General features: G+C 39.7%; 1 protein-coding gene across 1 annotated transcript; it reads left to right on the top strand.

Moving 5' to 3' along the window:
- Positions 1-10,241: 10,241 nt before the first annotated feature.
- GCK72_020727 (uncharacterized protein) lies at positions 10,242-11,424 on the top strand (the record flags this gene model as incomplete). The annotated part of the gene is made up of 3 exons (XM_003089134.2): positions 10,242-10,361; positions 11,012-11,174; positions 11,225-11,424. 3 exons carry the CDS (start codon positions 10,242-10,244, stop codon positions 11,422-11,424), a joined length of 483 nt encoding a protein of 160 aa, XP_003089182.2.
- Positions 11,425-18,426: the final 7,002 nt, after the last annotated feature.

Here is an 18,426-nt window from a genome sequence, read left to right as displayed (position 1 = left end):
GTTGAATCAAGAATACTTCACCTGTCACTCTCAACTAGCCAACCAATTTTCGGGCTATGATTATCAGTAGACCAGTCACATTTCTTCCCAATATGCTGTATAACGTAGATTTTTCCAAGCCCTATTGGATTATTTCGTGTTATCATGTTATTGGAATCACTTCACTTTTTCTGAACTCCCTTGGCATTTACTTGCTTATTTTTCAATGTAAAAAACTGGAAACTTTTCGTTTTTATTTGCTGACCTATCTAAGTATGTGTTTTCTAACTGACATACACTTGACTCTTCTAATGCAACTTGTTCCACTTTGCCCATTTTTAGCAGGATACGTTGTTGGTATCCTATCTGAGTGGTTTGGGGTATCATTACATTATAATCTTGTAAGTTTCCGTCGAGCTGATATAATTGAATTCATTTCTGATTTACAGATAATCCTATACAGCATGATTGCACTGCAGTTCGAATTCTTGTTGTTGAGCTTCATTCAGAAACATCAAGCCATTGCAAGAATATTGAGAACACATATTTTACCAAAATTTGTATTTTTCATATTTTATTTTATTTGTCTAGTTACTCCTTCAATTGCTACTACTGGTTTCAATCTTATTCGGGTACAGAAAGAAGAGCAATTTAGACATATTGCAGAGGTAGGTTTGACGATAGAAAGGATAGAAGATTTATTGCCTTTAAATTTTCAGTTCTACCACGAATATTTGTCAAATTTTCAAGAGTTATCACACTTCGATTATTACATTAAAAACTCTATGTATGTTTTAGTGATAGCTTTTATGGTTATATTCTTGTCTCTTATTTGCCTTATACTAACTCTCACTATTATGGACATTTTCCGACTAATGCGTGCACTGAAACTGCAAATATCTCCTGGAACATTCAAAAAGCACAAAGATGCGATTAGAAGTTTAATTGTACAAATCACAACTACTATTTTTTGCGTGTCTCCAACATCTCTAATGGTGGTCTTTGTCGTTTTGGAATTACGCAATGCACAATTTCTTATTTCAATTTGTCTAGTATTGTTTACTACTCATTCATCGATCAATATTATCTCACTCTTTCTATTTTTTCCTCCATTCAGAGAGTATGCTTCAAGATACATGGCATTGTAAGTGACCGTTTTAATATCGAGTTCAATTTTCTGGTTTTTCAGTATCCGAAAGGAAAAACGAACAACGGCTGTGAGAGGGTCGTCAGCAGTATTTTAATTAACATCTGGTTTATTCTTTGACTGTTTCAAGTATTTATTAAAACTATCTAACTAGTATCTCATATCAAAATTATGCATTTTGATAAACATATTTGGCTTTCAAACCATTCATTTTTCCAGGCACAATAAAGCTGTTGGCTCTTCATCAATGAAAGTTCTTTCATCTCTTTCAAAATTCTGAGTAACACTCTTCTGACATAAACTTTTCAAATTTTTCTGAAATTTAGTAGTCGCAGGTTAATCTATCACTGGTTGTCTTTCTGGTCAATTCGCTGAAAACGAAAGCCACGAAAATTCCACCTGTCCAGTCACAAATCATTGTCTGAATATTAAAAAAAAATCAACTGCTTGATCAATAAACATCATAAATGCAAAGCAAATTTTCTCAGTTCTGATAGATCACTATCGTGAAAACTGTGGCAAGCAAATAGTTCTAAAGTTGTACGGTTGGCACCGTGTGCTTTTCTTTAACAATTTCTAAAAGTCGCTTGAGTTTCTAGACTCACTCCGTATGTCACTGTGTTGCCGCGTTGACCTACGGGCACGCGCGCACTTCTCGTCGCTATTTTGTCAATTTCGGTTTTAAATAGGCATAGTTGTCACCATGAAAATAGAATCGAGTAGAGCTCAATGAGATCTACAATCTGACTGGTTGATCGACTCCTAATTTTAATTTTGAAGCGAGTTATCTCAAGGCCCGCCCAAGGCCAGGTCCGGGCCGGTGACAACTATGTAAGTAGGGAATTTCGGCACTGTTGGACGCTGGTGGATGCACGTTAGGTGCGTACGTTATTCTCGTTAGTTAGATTTTACCTCTCTCTTTGTTTTCAAACCGTTGTTATAGTTTTATTGGATTTTATAGTGGATTTTAGCCGTGTGGCTTTGCAATAAAATGATTATTCTTCAAAAAGTATTGTTGTGGGCGTTTCAGGTTCTAGGTTGTGTCAAAAGTTGGTTTTGACATAAGTTAGAGTGATTGTATCTTTAATATTCGTTGTTTCTTTCGTTTGTGTGTTTTGTCGTTCATTTTTACAAGGGAACCCCAAGACCAGTGTGTGCCTTCGAAGCCATTTCGAAAGAATTTTCGAAATTCAAATATTTCGAAAAAAAAGTTTCGAAATCACAGACTGCCCAAGACCATGCAAATGTTTTTTTGGCTGAAACTTTCAGGATAGGTTAAGAATGATACTTTGCATTTTACAAAATCTCACTTTGTTTTTTCACGTCTGCTTTCTTTTTTTCAAAACTCCACAAAAGGTACTATGGACAAGAACATTTTTCCTAACTTGGTAATATGATCTACAGATTCACAAGCGGTGTTTTTTCAACATGGAAATCATAAAATTGTATGGTTGAAAAACTCGAAAAAGCTGAAAGTGTCGGGCGTATTTCAAAAACTTCAGGAATGTCTTTTCATATCATTCTTAACCTATCCTAAAAGTTTCGTCCAAAAAAGCATTTGCATGGTCTTGGGGTCCCCTTGTAAAAATGAACGAGAAAACACACAAACGAGAGAAACAACGAATATTAAAGATACAATCACTCTAACTTATGTCAAAACCAACTTTTGACACAACCTAGAACCTGAAACGCCCACAACAATACTTTTTAAAGAATAATCACTTTATTGAAAAGCCACACGTTTAAAATTCGCTATAAAATTCAAGAAACTTATAAAAAACCAAAGAGAGGTAAAATCTAACTAACGAGAAAAATGGACGCACCTAACGTGCCACCGCCTGCGCCCAAGAGTGCCGAAATTCCCTATTTAAAAGCGGAATTGCGCGCGCGTGCCCGTAGGTCAACGCGGCAACACAGTGACATACGGAGTGAGTCTAGAAACTCAAGCGACTTTTAAAAATTGTTTAAGAAAAGCACACGGTGCCAACCGTACAACTTTAGAACTAGTTGCTTGCCACAGTTTTCACGATAGTGATCTATCAAAACTGAGAAAATTTGCACGTTTTGCATTTATGATGTTTATTGATCAACCCGTAGAATTTTTTAGAATATTCAGACAATGATTAGTGACTGGACAGGTGAAATTTTCGTGGTTTTCGTTTTCAGCAAATCGACCAGAAAGACAACTAGTGATAGATTAACCTGCGCCTACTAAATTTCAGAACAATTTGAAAAGTTTATGTCAGAAGAGTGTTACTCAGAATTTTGACAGATATGAATGAACTTTTATTGATGAAGAGCCAACAGCTTTATTGTGCCTGGAAAAATGAATGGTTTGAAAGTCAAATATGTTTATCAAAATGCATAATTTTGATATGAGATACTAGTTAAATAGTTTTAATAAATACTTGAAACAGTCGTAGAATAAATCAGATGTTAATTAAAATACTGTTGACGCCCCTCTTACTTCAATTGTTCGTTTTTCATTTCGAAAACTGAAAAACCAGAAAATTGAACTCGATATTAAAACGGTCACTTACAATGGCATGTATCTTGAAGCATACTCTCTGAATGGAGGAAAAAATACAAAGAGAGAGATGATATTGATTGATGAATGAGCAGTAAACAGTACTAGAAAGATCGAGCCAAGAAATTGTGCATATCGAAGTTTGATAACGATAAAGACCACCATTAGAGATAATGGAGATATACAAAGAATAGTAGTTGTAATTTGAACAATCAAACTTCTTATCGCATCTTTGTGTTTTTTGAATGTTCCAGGGGAGATTTGCAGTTTCATTGCACGCATTAGTCGGAAAATGTCCATAATAGTGAGAGTTAGCCCTGAGCAAACAATAGTAAAAAAAATTAAGAAAATTCCTGCCAAATAAACATATGTGGAGTTTTTAATATAAAATTCAAAGTGTGATAGCTGTTGAAAACTGGGCAGACATTCAGGGTAAAACTGAAAATTTAAAGGTAAATCAATCTTCTATCACTTGTCAAACCTCCGCAATATATTTCAATTGCTCTTCTTTTTCTACGTGAAAAACATTTAAACAAAGAGTAATCCACAGAGGAGTAATCAGACAAAAAATATAAATTAAGAAAAATGAAAAATTGGGTAGAATATGCGTTTTTAATATAATTGCAATGACTTGATGTTTCTGAATGAAGCTCAAAGTCAAAAATTCAAATTGTAGTACAATCATGCTATATGCAATTATCTGTAACTCAGCAACAAATTCAATTGTATCAGCTCGACGGAAACTTACAAGATTATAATGTAATGAAACCCCAAACCACTCAGATAGGATGCCAACAACGTATCCTGCTAAAAATGGGAACAGTGGAACAGCTTGCATTAGAAAAGTTAAATGAATGTCTGTTAGAACGCACATACTTAGATATGCCAGCAAATATAATCGAAAAGTTCCCAGTTTCTTACATTGAAAAATAAGTAAGTAAATGCCAAGAGAGTTCAGAAAAAAAGAGATGATTCCATTAACATGATAACATGAAATAATCCAATAAGGCTTGGAAAAATCTATGTTATAAAGCATATTGGGGAGAAAAAGTGACTGGTCTACTGATCATCAGAGCCCGAAAATTAGTTGGCTAGTTGAGAGTGACAGGTGAAATGTTCTTGATTTAACAGAATTCTGTTTTTCGCTTTCAGGAGTCGCCAAATATCTTTTTAGTCTTGATTGTATTAAGTGAAGAGCAAAAAAAAAAGATTCCATCCAAACGGATTTCATGGAAGTTTACACATCTCATATTGGCACAATTAATGACACATATTATTACTCATAGTCCGGAGTTTAGTTGGTCTCAATGAAATAAGCAGTTGGTTTATTGCATTTCTAGCTTTCTTCTCGTCGCTGTAGAAAGCGGGGAAAACTAATAACATCAATGTCAAACATCAATGTCAAAAACAAGAGTAAATCACCTCACCTTTTTATTGAGTGGTTCTCTAATTTCCGTTCCGGCTGTACATTTTCCATAAAAATTGAAGACTTCACCGATACCTCTATTACTCAGATACCCTCCGGAGTTCCTCAAGGCTCAGTCTCTGGCCCTCTCCTCTTCCTCATATTCATAAACGATTTACTTTTTGATCTCGCACGTATCCCTTCCCTACTGGTCTCGGCATTTGCTGATGACATAAAAATTTTCTCGTCAAATCCCGTTGCGATCCAAAATGATATTGATCATATTGAATACTGGTCATCGGCTAACTCTCCTCCTCTTGCCCACACTAAAACATCTCTCCTCCGACCCGGACCCAATAATGCTTCATTCCCTTATTCCATCGCTGATCATCCTATCGAAACTTCCGAATCAGTTCGGGATCTTGGTCTCATCACTGATTCATCTTTGAAATTTAAATCCCACAGAAACATGACTATCTCCTCCGCTCTCCTGCGCTCCAAGCAACTTTTGAAATTCTTCAAATCAACCTCACCACAATTCTACATCTTTCTCTTCAAATGTTACGTTTTGCTTATTATTGAATACTGTTCTGTAGTTTACTCACCCCCTCCTTCTTCTAAATTATCGTTATCGCTAGAAACTCCTCTCCGATTCTTCACCAGGAAAATTTTTCAACGGTGCAACCTAACTTATTCCTCCTATTCCGATCGTCTAGCTCAACTTAACCTCTTCTCTATGCGCCATCGTAGACTCAAAGCTCTTTCTTCTGTATAAATTTCTAAGCGGTACCTCATACTATCCAAACATAGATTCGTATGTCCGGTGTTCCTCTTCCACTCGTCGCCCCATGAATTTAGTTTGGATTAAACCTAATTGCTCTGACTTCTTTTCTCACACCGTTCCCTTTTGAAACGCCATAGCCGCCCAAACATATTTTCTCCCCCCCCCCCCCTGCTGAATTCTGTACACTAATTATGTAACCCGCTATTGAGCTTATCTTTTATTCTAAAACACCCTTCCTCGCATTATTTCTTTCTTTATTCTTATGTCCTTCATGTTAGTATACCTATCTATTGAAGAAATTTCTACCTTCTGAACATAAAAAATTCCAACATTTTACTTATCTGGTATCATTGGATCTTAAAAAGTTGCTGAATTTGATCATTGGAAGTCGGAAGTGGATTTTTTTCAGGTCCCCTTGTACTAGATAAATTAAATATTTGGATGTTAATCCTCGAGTGGTAGTTATACCCTCAATCCAACAAACCAACTTTGTCTCATTTCCGTCCCTTTCACACTGTCAAAAAAAAATTCGCTTTTGTCTTTACTTCCGCACAGCTCTGAAGTTTACGTAAAGGTGTAAAAAGTGTTTGGAGAAAACCGATTCATGTTTCAAGTATTCTGGATGTAGGATCATCCATCGGCTGTAACTGCAGTTGAGTAGATGGATTTTTCAATTTTTTAAAGTTTTATTGCATGAAAATACGGAAATCCAGAGAAGAGGATAGAGATAAATATCATCAGTATTTTGACCTACGTTTTTTCGTTATTCAAGGAATAAATATTTTCAAAAAAAGAGCTGCTGAACCTCTCACTTCAGTTGTTACTCTTCGCTTTCGCATACTGAAAACTTTAAAATAAAAACACTAGTTCAATTGCACACTTTTCACTAACCATCTCATGTATTTTGAAGCATACTCCCTGAATGGAGGGAAAAATATAAAGAGTGAGATAATATTGATTGATGAATGAGCAGTGAACAATAATAGACAAATTGAACTAAGAAATTGTGCATTTCGAAATTCCCAAAGGATAGAGACCATGAGTAGAGATAATGGAGATACGCAAAGAATAATAGTTGTGATTTGTACAATTAAACTTCTTATTGCATCTTCGTGCTTTTTTAATGTTCCAGGAGATATTTGCAGTTTCAGTACACTCAGTAGTCGGAAAATGTCCGTAATAATGTACCCTAGCAGTAAGCAACCACCTGATAAAAATATAATAAGAACTGTTGCCATAATAACATAAATATAGTTTTTAATATACAGCTCGAAGTTTGATAACTGTTGAAAATTGGACAAATATTCCGGATAAAACTGAAAATTTATAGGCAATCGATCTTCTATCATTTGTCAAACCTCCGCAATATATCTCAATTGCTCTTCTTTCTCTATGTGAACAATATTGATACCAAGAGTAATGAGCAAAGGAGTAATCAGACAAAGAAAATAATGTGCGAAAAATAGAAATTTAGGTAAAACATGTGTTTTTAATATGATTGCAATGGTTTGATGTTTCTGAATGAAGGTCATTAACAGGAATTGTAACTGGAGTGAAACGAAGCTGAATCCCATTATCTGTAAATCAAAAATGAATTCAATAATTTCAGTTTGACGGAAACTTACAACACTATAATATAATGAAACCCCAAACCACTCATAAAGGATACCAACAACGTATCCTGCTACAAATGGGAAAAGTGGAACAGCTTGCATTAGGAATGTGAAATGAATGTCAGTTAGAAAACACATGCTTAGATATGCTAGCAAGTAAAATCGAAATGTTCCCAGTTTTTTACATTGAAAAATAAGCATGTAAATGCCAAGGGAGTTCAGAAAAAAAGAGATGATTCCAATAACATGATAACATGGAACAATCCAATAGGGTTCGGTAAAGTCTATGTTATATTGCATGTTGAGAAAAAAAAAGTGACTGGACGGCTACTAAACATAGCCTGAAATGTAGTTCTGCTGGGAGACATTGACAGCTGAAAAATCATTGACAAGCGGTATTTCCGTTATTTCAATAATGTAGATGTATGTACTTTAAGACTACAGCTAATGTTGATCGGATCATTTCTGTGGAAATTCCAGGTAAAGACGAAGACCCAATGTTTCATGAATTGAGATCCACTCTCATGAGGCATCATCCATGTGGAGTTCATAACCCAAAGTCTCCAAGCGTGAACAAAAACGGATCCTGCAACAAGAAGTTTCAGAAGGAATCCGTGAAACTACGTCGAAACCACGACTTGTTCTCGTTATCATTCTTATATATCGTTTTAACGCATGTGGGGATTGTCCGCATCTCTGTCACAATGTCGGCATTTTATTTTCATTCCCCGAAATACAAATTATCATTTTTAAAAGTTTTCACGTGAACTCGAGTAGCGTAGCCGCGAGTAAACGCGCCGAAAGGGCGTGAGCCTAAGCTGGTACAATAGACGTGATAATTAATGGGCGCTGTGTCGAATACCAGTTTGATTGAATGATTGTGCTATCAGACTTTGGTCAAAGGTATACTCTTGTATTGATATGAAAATTTCTGGAAAAATACCCTTTCATATTTCCCGTAAGTGATTTGTTGGTTCGTGATATCGTGCTCTATCATTTCGCTAGTAGTGTTGGGTGATGCCGTACTATGATACTTATCGCCATTAGAAATGTTGTCGCGCCACCGCTGTGTTGTAGCCAAGGATCCCCCTTAGGGTACCCCCTTACTTGGCTACCAAAGCCAATCCGACGGTCCCCTCTGGTTTTCCCCACAAAACTAGGACCATCGGAGCCTTTTTATTAACCTCTTATTCAATCTGTTCATTAACAATATTCTCATTATTTTCGTTATTCTCAGTTATCTGAGTTCTATCAATTTATTATAAATTATTCTAAATTATTATAAATAATTATAATTCAAATTACCGCTCTAAAGCTCCAAATTCAGCTAATGCGCTCCAATAAACCCAGCACTCTCTCTTCCGCCACGCTCTCTCGCTAGCGGACACCAATGTTGTCACTCGCGAGCGGTCGCGTCGCGTGTCATTGCTCATGTTAGCCTTTTTAGGCCAGAGTAATTCAGTTCGTTCGTGTTTTTCCCGCCGACGACGGTCGTTTCTCCGACCGTCATCGCACTGAGAGAGTTGTTGAGGAGATTCTGATGTTAGCACTATATTTTCCCGTGCCATCAGAATCTGGCGCGAGTTTGAGAGCTTAGGCCAAATTATATTCTTCCGGTTTTTGGGACTTTTTGTTTCTTTTTCCCGCCGTTCAGTCCCGCCGCGTTCGTCGTCCTGCCTTCCTCGTCTCAACATATCCTCAGGACACGTCGCTCTATTCTTATTCTCTTTTTTATCACCCTTTCTCTATTTTGGTTATTCTTCGAGGATATTTCCTAGAAGAAGGTTCAATAAACGGGTCACTGATACTTTTGTGTTCTTTCTAACATTGCTTATCTTACAAACATGCCGCACACACTTTATTTTGGGACGATTTATATTTCTTCTGAGAGGCAATAGTCTCCGACCGCTACCTTCATTGCCCTCTCAACATGGTGCATTACGACCGTTCAATAATTAAATTTTTATTGATTTGTTGTGATTTTCCGTTCCGTCGATCTTTCTTTATCGTTCTCTCTCTTTTTTGAACGTAGTTTGGTCCCGCCGCTGTTGGAGTAGTCGTTTTTTGTGGCATCCGTGTCGCAAAACTCCAGGTGGAACCAAAAATCTAAAATTTCTCGACTCTACGAACGAAAATCAGTCCAAGAACCGCGTCGGCGTCCCAAAAAATGAAGTAAAAGGCATATAAGTGAGCAAAAAGAACGTTAGAACACTAATTCATACCCTGAAACACCTTTTTCTTCGTCATTTCCTCGTTATTCTTCTCAAATTTCTCGTTATTCCGTCATTTTTTCTGGACAGGCGATTAAAAACCGTCACCCAGACCTGTCATTCGAGAATTCGAGACAGAAAAAACACCTTCACGCGTAATTACTGAGTAAAACCTGATTCCTCCTCATTTTCTAATGAAAATGTGTGATACGGGTATCACATACGCTACAAAACGGTGTCAAAAATTTTTTTTCCATCGTCATTTGCCCAAAAATATTCGAAAAATTTCGAAAATTCGTCGAAATCTCATCGGGGAACCTCTAAATGAGCTCCGTAAATCGACACAAATTTTAATTTGATAATGAGAGTACGGTACGCGACCGCAGGCTCCACACACGGGCTGCGTACAGTTGCGGACCGCGATGTACAAGACCTTACGCGCATGAGTTTCGAAATTCTTTTTTCGCTCGGGCCTAAAATTTTTTCAGCTTCTTGTACTAAATTCTCTCTCATTTCCGTAATATTTTACTAAAATATTATTAAAAATAATTATTCTGAATATTTTTCAGACCAAAAATGTGGCATAACGACGAAAACTCACCAAACTACTCAAATCTCTACCTCCCGCCGGTATCTCAACTCCGAAACTACGTGATGTCTCAGAGTCCCGCCGATGGAGGAGCCTTCTATGAAAGAGTAAGCATATTTTATGTGAGATTTGGAAAAAATTCGAGAAAAATTTCGAGAAAAATGACCAAAAATTACAAAAAACGATAATTTTACCTAAAATTTTTTCGATTCAAGACTGAAACGTAGTCAATTAGTGTCAATTCTCCAGCAAAAGTAACCTTTTGTGGCTAAAAACATCTAAACAGCTAAAATTTCGGCAAAACAAAAAGCCTTTCAGCAAAAAATCGTAAAATTTCGAAAAACTTTGCTAAAAAATCGGTATTTCGGTCGATTTCCGGACGAAACTCGAGTTTCCCTGGTTAGTTCTCCGAGAAATCGCGGTGAATAAGCTCGAGCATCACTGTTCGTGCTATGTTTACTGGATTTTCGCGAGAAAACACCAAATTCTTCGAGCTTTTCGACCGAAATCTACAAAAAAGATGATGCAATACGCGAGTGAAGGCTACAACAGAGCGATAGCGTGGCGATCTGCTCTAATATTTTGAATTTCTCTGAAATCAAGCCTAAACATCCATTCAATTGCTCATTCTAAACAATTTCAAACAAAATTTGTTCACTTTCGAATAAAAACAAGCTGAAATATACCGATATAGCATAAAATTTCGCTAAAAAACTCTCATTATTGCATAAAAATACCAAATATGGCTTCATTACAGCTCCAGGTCCCGCCGATGAGTACCAATACTCACCCAATTCAATCGATTGGAGAAATCTCCACCGGTGAGGATGAAGACAACGTCTTCCAATCCATCTCGGAAGATTCGGAAGGGATTCAAGGAAATCCAGAGTCGTTCAGCAACGTACTCACACACATGCCAGGTATAAACATTGCAATAAATGTGCTCTCGAATATAAAATAATTTATTCAGCACGCTCCGAGAGCCGATTCTCCCGCCGATTCAACAACACAGTCGACAGACTCGGAGGCATGGCAGAGGAACTCATGGGATTCCAAATGGAAAATCCCGCCGTGGCTCGTCCTCCCGCCGTTGCTCGTTCTCCCGCCGGTCAAGGCACCACTCAAGGTCAAAGCTCCCGCCGCTCCATCCTCATCTCGCAACGTCTCTAAGAGACCAGCCAACAAGGTACTAGACACTTTACAACATGACTGATAACAACTATTGATTATTACAGCAACTCCAATTGCCCGGACCGGAAAAGATTCCACGCTCCTTCTGGAACTGAATCTCCCGCCGCTTCCACATCATTATATATGATTCCCGCCGCTGTTAAATTAATTATTTCTTATGTTGTTATCCCTAATAGGGCATGTTGTTAAAGTCCCTTATGGACTATTGTTATTTTTATTGATGATAATAGGGCCCCGTCCCATAAAATCAATTCTGTTGTAACTATATTCCAGTATTTCCTTGTACCATTCGGAGTTCTATTACTCTTGTATACCTGATTTCAGACCAGTCGTCATTGGGACAGTCAGAGTGATATGAGATGAGCATGAGAGCAACCACATAATATCTTTTCGAACACGCATTACACTACATCAGTCACACCTTCAGAGCAGCTTTACGAAGCACTCAAATACAAGGGGATGATAAACCCTTATAAATTTTCAACTAAATCTGAGTGTCACGGGTACGTCCCAACACTTGGAAAAACAAGACGCAAGAATAAGTTCGAGCGCAAAATGATACTGAGTACAGGGTACGTCCCATATTCAGTAAATTATACAAACAATCAGATGAAAATCATCTGTTTTGTCCCGCCGTTGGTTATAAAAGCGTATAATTCGAATCAAATCAATTGATTCACAAGCGCATACCAATGGCTTCACACTTACAGTCTACACACGAGTAATACATTTTACTCTAACAGACTACAGTACATCAGAAGAGCAGAATTCGTGAAATAATCACATTCTCTGTTTCTGAAAAACAATAACACAAGAGCAGAAGCTCTAGAATCCGAAAAAATTTCAATACTCAAGAAGGAATCATGTGATGAAAAATCATCATAGCAGAATCCCGAGTATAGAAGTCCCGCCGATGAACAAAACGCATCCAAAAGATCATGTTCAATGGTATAAACTTCTAAAAAATACAATGTTTCGAAAAGTAGACGTTCAAACAACATCATGAACTACTTCAGAACACACAGAGACATCAGATGTAACATCCCGCCGCTGTTTCAGTTGTGCGAAAAGTTACCAAGCACATGTTTCCACCACAACAAATTCTAACACACTAGAATTTATAAGATCAAAACCAACTATAGAAGAATTCAATTCTTTGAAAAGTTTCCAATTACGGTAGTGTAACATCCAAACTACTGGCATTGTATCGATTGTCCAAGTAATTCACTGTCATGTGCTGACAGCGCGAGTAAGCCCTCAATCGATCATGCAAAAATCAAACCCTCTTCACTTGCAAGAGGTGATATGTATTCTAAAAGTTAGGTTGCAGAGAAATCTGCAATTGAAAGTACAGATCGGATTCTAGAAATCGTAAACTATGGCACTGTCACCAGCCAAAGCCAAGTGTATCAATGATACTGTGGTATCTGAAAGGGCCGCCAACTCTGGAGGACCCAACCAATTATTCTATACTCCCTACATCACAGACTATGAAGTTGAAAAGAGGTGTCTTTAAGTGGCAGTTACAGATGGTAGCAGAATGAAAGTTGTCTGTGCCGGAAGGGCCCTTCTGGTACGTAGCGGACCCTGTAGAATAAAAAGTTGGTAGCGATATTTCGCAAAATCAGATATTCGGTTGGCAGCCGAGTATTTGGTATAACATCTCAAAATATCGCACCACAGCGAGATATTCGAAGCCAAGGCCCGTGACAGGGTGGCGTTTTTACCATGTTCTATTATCATATCAGTATCGATTAATATCGACTACGACATCTGAGAGAACACGCAGTCTAAAAAGTTGAAAAAATCTATACAAAACATTCATTGCTTATATATAATTACGTGTAAAAATAGCAGATGCTCACGTCACAATACGTCACTGACACGTTCCATTGACACGCAAACACACTGCACTACATTCACACAATATATAAGAGATCGAAAATAGTAAATTAGAATCAGTATAACCAAAAATCATACGAGCAACTCTCCAAAACATTTGGCTAGTAAGTCTCATTCTCATCTTATTCATTCTGACCGTTCCAAAGCGCTCAACGTTGTCTCAGCCTCCAACCATCGTACAAAGAAACAAATTTTCTTTACAGATGGCTCACAGTCAGTTACGTCTGGCCCATGTCTCTTCGGACGAAGACAATCGCCCACCGGACATTCGTGGTCCTGCACGTCGATTCCCGCCGCGACACGTCCCGCCGAGAACTCCTGACATTAAAGAAGTCAACATGAAATACGAAGTATTCTTCGGTGTCAACGGAGCATTCACTTCGAATGATATCAGAAGATTCGTCGCGTTAGAATCCGATACAATCTGAAAAAAAACGTCTCGGTCAACAGCTACTACTGCGCCCAAGAACTGGCAGCTGGAGCGGCTTTTGGACATGCGATTGTTATTCCCACACCATCACTCTTTGCTGAGTTTCCGTGGGTACAATGGCAGGCATTCCTTCAGCTCGCATGGCAACAGGTCGTGGACATTCTGATGGAAGAAACACAAGAATGCAACTGAAACACACCGGCGCTCCAGGAGGACCCGGCTCAATGAACAGATGGCACGGCTCATCTGAATTTTTCCCGCCGTGTTTCTTTCTCGTCCCGCCGAATCCTGTCAAATGTTCACCAACTCGTATTATGTATTTTCTATTGAAAATCAATAAATTTGAATTGAAATAAAAACCGTGTTCGTCTTATTTCCAAATAAATAAAAGGCAAAGCCTCTGATTGAAAAGATTCTAATCAAACTATACTGATCACAATAAAATCATGTAAAATTTCAACAAACAAATGACTGCAAATTCTCTCGAATGTCACATTGGTATTCCTAACCGCAAAAGATTGTTACTGTCAAAGAACGGTGCTAGTGTGGAGTGGAATATCTCCACATGGTCGGAAAGAAAAGGAGAGGGACCACGGCCGCCTTTGCCTGAATGATCCGCTATCGTTTCCGCGCGTTTCAATCCGGAACAGAATCGCAACTTCGCGAAACTGCTCACATCAGTGTGACCTACGAGACCCTAACCCATTGCGAGGTTCTGTACCGAAACTCCTCGGAGTCGTGCATCCGATATACCCGGCCGAGATACCTCGGGGGGCACGATCGTATCGTAGAATTCAGAAAGGGAATTGCTAAACCTTTCCCCTAGTAACACAACCTCTAGGGTACTGTAGAGTGCATATCCAACGAAAGATCAAGGTTATCGATAGCTAGCAGTATCGATGATAACAGACGAACTATCACAGCGTCTATAAAAAACCCTTCTGATATGGGATTATAATCAGGCGGATTACCGGTATCAGTAATCTTAGAGACGAACTCCCAGAGCGTCTATAAAAAACCCTTCTGATATGGGATTATAATCAGGCGGATTACCGGTAACAGTAATCTTAGAGACGAACTCCCAGAGCGTCTATAAAAAACCCTTCTGATATGGGTTTATAATCAGGCGGATTACCGGTAACAGTAATCTTAGAGATGCACGTGTATCTATAAAAAGCACTGTAACAATCCTACTGACCGCGCACGGCTATTGACCTGTCACCACAGGAATACGTAGTTCATCTGGAAAGTAGCCCCACGAAATCCGCGAACTCAATCACCAGTATAGATCCGGTGGACTCTCAAAGTTCACCTACATGCATCTACTAGTGTATAGTTCCGGATAGAACATCACTGAGAATTACAGTGCAACAAGAGGAATCCTCTTGCACTCATCTCATGTCATTACGACGATCTCAAGAAGGCTACCATCAACCTTCATTTCTCACACTATTCATTTTTCTTTCAGTTAACTGGTCGTTGTCTTTGACAAACTCTCGTCCTTCTGTATGATGTCCGATCGCTCTTGCCGCTCGGCATCTCCCGCCGCTAGAAGTCGTCAGACTACTTCGGCTCAATCTGAGCCGGGGAAGTCTCGCAATCGATCGAAGTCCCGATCGAAATCACAATCCCGCTCGCTCAGGCAAGGGATTGTGGGGCCCACGAAAACGGTGATCACGAAGATTGTAAAGAGAGCCGGAGAACTCCTTGAGGACTCTGAAGCCGCCTTGAAATTTTTGCGTGACCCTGATAACAAGATCCCAGAAGATATCGATCAAGATACACTCGCAGCTGCAGCCACTCTCGCCTTCAACTTGAAGGACACGGCGTGCAAAATCGAGACACTTGATTCGTTTATCTACGAACAGTTTCAAAAGCCAGAGATGAAAGATTCTCCGGACAGAGAAACTTACCTTCGCGAAGTCAACGAAGCCTTCGTCGTCAGCGGAGCAGATCAGATCTTGATCGAACTCTGCAAGCGCATTGACGACATGCACGAAGCGCTAGTTAACCGCGGATACAAATTTCCAGAATACAACGACGATGAGAATACTGATGAAAACGTGCAGAATCCTAATCCCGCCGGTGATATGAATGCTGTAAATGAACCAAACGACGTTCAAATTCTGAGCGAAATAGCACCCAACGGTGATGGTTCACAAAGATCGGCGCTACGCTCGTCGAGCTCCGGCCCAATCACATCATCGGCAGCCAGAGATCTATCCCTAATGGAATACGATTACGAAGACTGCCCACGCATCGAATCAGTAGCTCATCGAGCCAAAGTCTGGAGACTCGAAGAAGAAAACAGGCGTCTCGAAAGAGAAGCTGCACAACACCTACGTGCACAGCACGCAGACACAGTGCGTCGACTTGCTCAGGAAAAACAGGATCTGAAGTACAGGGAGTCTCTCCAAGCAGAGCTCATAAGAGCTGAGGCTCTGGATCGTCAGTGTGCTCGACGACTCCAACAAATGATCGTTGAAAGAGAAGCGGAAGAACGAGCTAATAAAGCTCTTCCCGCCGCTGAAATAAACATGATTGAAAGAACGCAGACCACAAACGCCACACATCCGGAGACCTCCCCCCCGGGAGCTCTCGCTCCGGTCGTGACCGTGTCAAAACCGCCTGCCGAAACAGCACCCATTGCTGTATCAATCAAACAACAACAACGATCAATATTCAGTACCACTAATTACATCAATAATCCTATTGTCGACGCCTATCACGTACACTCACAACCACCAGTCGCTACTCAAAACATTGACTTGAGACATGTGTTGAATGCAGTTAATAACATAGCAGAAGCTCAAATGGCTTCCGAGAGAAACATTCTGCAACAAACTACTCACATGGTTCAAGATATGGAGCAAAGACTTGGTGCGCAAATTCATGAAAGAGCTGAGTCTATCCGATCCAGAGCTACCTCCAGATCTCATCCACAGAGTTCGGCATCTTCTGAATCAAGCTTCATGCGACGATACGAACGCAGAGACAGATCTGAATCCGAACCGGAAACGGAACACTCTCCGCCACCTCGTAGTCAAAGATCCCGCCGCTGTAATGCTGAAAACAGAAGTGAAAGCCCGAGAAGACAGGGAGACGGTCTCAAAGTAGACACGCTGATCAGATTCTTGCACAAATTCGATGGAAGCGGAGATTTAGAACTCTTTCAAACACTATTCAACAAATTCATCATGTCCAACAGAGATCTGAGCGCGGAGGTGAAATACGCAGTACTGTTGAACCACATCACGGGTCCAGCACAAAAATGCGTATCAAGAGCACAAGATACAGTTCTCGCCATCGCTACAACATTCGCATCACTCAACAAAGTTTACGGCAAAGTGAACAGCAAGCACAACCTGCTGCAAAAGCTTCAACAATTGCCATTCAATCAGTCAAATCCAGAAGCCATGCGCCTGGATGCGGCAGCCATGTCAGTTGTCATACAGCAAATGACGGACAGAGGAGTTCCCGCCGATGATTATATGACTATGTGGACCATTGCAGCCAAACTCCCAGAAGACTTGAGAAAGAGTCTGGCTAAATTCAGCATCAAAATGGGTGATTCTCTCACACACGAGATGGTCTTAGACCGTATCAGCAGAGACATCGAGATGTTGGCCATGGAACAAATTTACAACAGTCAAGTCAATCATCATCCGCTCAACGAGCTACCCACGTCATACGCGTCAGTAAACTTTACGAATGCGAATTCGAACTCGAGCTCAGTCCCGCCGAACAACGCTCAGAACAGAACATCTCATTCTCATAATACTCAGAATCCGCTGGCGTATATCCCCAATCAGCATCCCACAGAATACGTTGACCCAGTTACCAAAGCCAAACTGGAAGGCTACTATGCCCCAGGACCCAAAGGCGTACATCTCAAAGTCATTCCGCGTTCATTCCCCTACCCAAAGGAAGAAGATACGAAATGCAGAGCTTGTGATGGAAAACACAACGAGATTCGTTGTACACTATCCAGCACCGAATTCAGAAGTCAATGTAAACAAAGAAATATCTGCCCCAACTGTGTCAGAAAACACGACATTACAAAATGTCGCTCACAATACCGTTGCGGATACTGTGATGGCTTGCATCACATGGGAGGCTGCCCACTCAAAGAACACTACAGAAACAAGAAGAACTATCCCGCCGAAGCTAAACCGATTGAAACGTTTTTTCGTTCCAACACCTTCAACAAATCTAAGTAGAGGCATTACGGCAGGCACAGAGTCGAAAGTACCGAACTCTGTGTCACAAGCTGACTTGCCAACAGCACTGCTAAAAAACCCTCTTATAAAAACTTGGTCCGTTCGTTCTACTAATCCTGTTTCTAAAAATCGTTCTTCTACCACCATCCGGGGTATCGCTAATCCTAAAACTATTGAGTATTTCAAAAATTTAATTAAAAATGATTATCCAGAAGAGCCTGATTCTGATAAACTGGCGTTGTTGTTGTTCACAAAATTCTTAGCAAGATCTCAACCGCATCAAGTGCATTTCACTCATGCTCGAGAGGATTACGGTCGCCTTACTTTCGTCTGCCTTGAAACAGCAAGAGGACAACCTCTACTGGCTCTAGTAGATTCAGGCGCATCACTATCACTCATTCTTGAAGCATCAGCACGAAAACTGTCGTT

This window comes from Caenorhabditis remanei, chromosome V (assembly GCF_010183535.1).
Source record: "Caenorhabditis remanei strain PX506 chromosome V, whole genome shotgun sequence".
Classification (NCBI taxonomy): Eukaryota; Metazoa; Nematoda; class Chromadorea; order Rhabditida; family Rhabditidae; genus Caenorhabditis; species Caenorhabditis remanei.
The sequence above is the reverse complement of the archived record's forward strand: the minus strand, read 5'-3'. Positions and strand labels throughout refer to the sequence as shown.